The sequence below is a fragment of the Montipora foliosa genome, chromosome 8 (assembly GCF_036669935.1).
Source record: "Montipora foliosa isolate CH-2021 chromosome 8, ASM3666993v2, whole genome shotgun sequence".
In the NCBI taxonomy this organism is placed as follows: Eukaryota; Metazoa; Cnidaria; class Anthozoa; order Scleractinia; family Acroporidae; genus Montipora; species Montipora foliosa.
The window spans coordinates 42,840,591-42,843,090 of record NC_090876.1 but is presented as its reverse complement, the minus strand read 5'-3'; the positions used below and the strand labels follow the sequence as shown (position 1 = coordinate 42,843,090).

General features: G+C 44.8%; 1 protein-coding gene across 1 annotated transcript in view; it reads right to left on the bottom strand.

The window, feature by feature from the left end:
* Positions 1-545: 545 nt before the first annotated feature.
* The window catches only part of LOC138013283 (tax1-binding protein 1 homolog), a 10,377-nt gene continuing 8,422 nt past the window's right edge, over positions 546-2,500 (bottom strand). Inside the window, exon 4 of the mRNA XM_068860314.1 lies at positions 546-2,500. This exon is cut by the window's right edge and continues 31 nt beyond it. Within this exon, the coding sequence (XP_068716415.1) occupies positions 1,855-2,500 (646 nt within the window). The 3' untranslated portion in view covers positions 546-1,854.

The window sequence follows — 2,500 nt, the reverse complement described above, 5'->3', positions numbered from 1 at the left end:
TTTTGAACAAATACAGTTGTTACACGAAAATTGTCACATAAAAATCGCTCGTGTAAACGGGGCTTTACACAACCCGGCTGAAAAGTGCATATAAAAAGCTTCGACATGGAGATTTTTTTCGTGTTTTGCTCAAGCCCTATTAAAAAGACGCTCTCATATGGGATAACGCAATCGCCACGGGCGAACGGCCTCAACATCAGTTCGACTTTTTCAACGATGTTGACTGCTGGGGTGGGCAATCATAGCTTCGCTTCGCGAGAGGCCTGGTATTCAGTCCCAGGCTGGTGCCGCGATTGTTAATTGTTACTATGCCTACGGACATGGACACGTCATTTGAGAGATCAATAAGTGCGCTCGCGTGTACCCAACAATGTTTAAAGACGGGGGCAAACGGCTCCAACTTCATTCAACATTAGCGATGGCAAAGTTTAACGCTTTTAACTCATTCAACCTCCATTCAACATGTTTCAACAAGGTTGAAATGGGGGGGGGGGAGGGGCGGGGGAACGGTTTCAACATCGCTGACAGACAGACAGAGGTAGACCGCGGGTAACCGGCTTTTATTGAAACTTCTGAGCCTGAGCTCTGATGCCTACTAAGCGACTTAACAGATGTACAGCGATTTTCAATTGAGTGTCGAAAGTAATTAGCGAATTGGTTTGGTTTTGCATTACCTCGCTCAGTGATTGGTGCAATGTTCTCAAGCCATTTTCTCAACCAATCAGAAGTGAAACCAAAACCAATCGTGGCTCGCGCGTGCACATTTTTCCGCGATTCGAGTTTTCATTGGTTTACTGGATTGTCTCCGGCCTTTCTGATTGGCCAAAGAAATTACTTAATAGATTGAAACTCGCTCTAATGCACGTGCACTTTTCCATCGTTGTAAGACCAAGGAAAATAGGCTGCTTTCGATAAATTATAACGCAGGTGGACAACAAGGAAAAAAAGAACGAAAAGGCAATGAATAAACGAGCTTTCTAACCCCCCCCCCCCCCCCCCCCCCTCCTCATTGTTCCCATCAGGAAGAATCTTATTCTGTTAGGATAATCCTGTTCCTGCGGACACACAGTTGGAACTGGAGATCATTTTTGTAGTCAGACTGAAAAAGGAGGTCGGGTAAAATTAAATACATTTTCAAAACAATTAAAAGGTGCGTTTAATTATCATTAGGCATAGTTTGATGCTGTAACTCCGCTTTGAAGAAATTTAATTTCTTTCTTTGGATTTCTTCAAACCTAGCCTGCGCCGGAACGCTGACGTATTTCCGGCGATTGTTTCTCTCCCCTGAAAGAAACTACCGCCGGAAATACGTCTGCGTTCGCAGACTACTTCAAACCAGAGCAACATCAAATTATGTCTGATAGTCAACCTGGGGCCAGTTACTCGAAGCCTCGTAAACCCTAACCGTTGGTTAATTATGAGGTATCAAAACCAAAAGGTTTCTGTGGTATTTAACGTGGTTAGCGCTAACCATGCTTCGAGTAGCCAGGGGCCCGTTTCTCGAAAGTCCCGAAAACTTTTCGGGCCCGAAAAACCATTTGTGAAACTGCCAACCGTTTGTTTTGGAAAGCTGACCTTTTACATGTAACACGTTTTCAAGGTAACAAAAAAAAAATGACTGTGAAGTTTGACGAGTTAAATCCTCTCCGTTCTGGAGATACAAAGGGAATTGTGACACCCGAAAATGGCCCGTAAAGTTTCGGGATCTTTGAGAACCCCCTGGTTGAAATGACTTGTGAACCTTGACGACTTTTGTTACGTGATAATATCGGCGTGACTTTATATTCCCAAGCAAGATGTTCGGCACTTCCTGACCAACGTAGGCCCTATTTTCGCTTAAAATGGATCGTTGCCTTACGAATCGTCATCGAAATGTCCTTGAACGTGTAGTTCAAATTGATTTTGATCGTAGCTGGCAGGGAAAAAGCACTCGCAAACAGGACACAATTTGCCAGGTGCGGCAGATGTTGCGCCCAGAAGTTCCTCCTCTTCTTCAATAACTTCAACATCGCTTTCCCCAGTCCTCGCAGAGTCGGATACACCTGCTGCTGCAGAAACCTCTGTTATCTTCGTTCTATCCCGTGCCGTCGGTCTTCGGTTATTCATTGGTTCGCCGGAAAATTCAGCATTTGCTTCGGTGTTTAATTTTCTCCGCATATTTGATTCTTGAACTGGCATACTCAAAGGTGCATCATCAGAATCTATTCGATCAAAGTTCCCATCCCTTTTCCTTTGTCCTTGGGGGAGTGGATTCGATCCACCCTCTGCCCCCTCGAAGCGAAACTTCCCGCGTTGAGGGGAATCAGGAACATGCTCCGCCTTTCTAGAGCTTACTAAGCGTACAAAATCTGTCGTGGTTCTATCGGAGAGCTCGGTGAGCACGCGCAAGCTTTGGTTATGACTGTCCAAGTGCTCTTTCAATTGCGTCATTTCAGTTACTCGACGTTTCACAAAAATCAACATGGATTCCGATTGTCTTCGTAAGGATTTACTTGTTGTA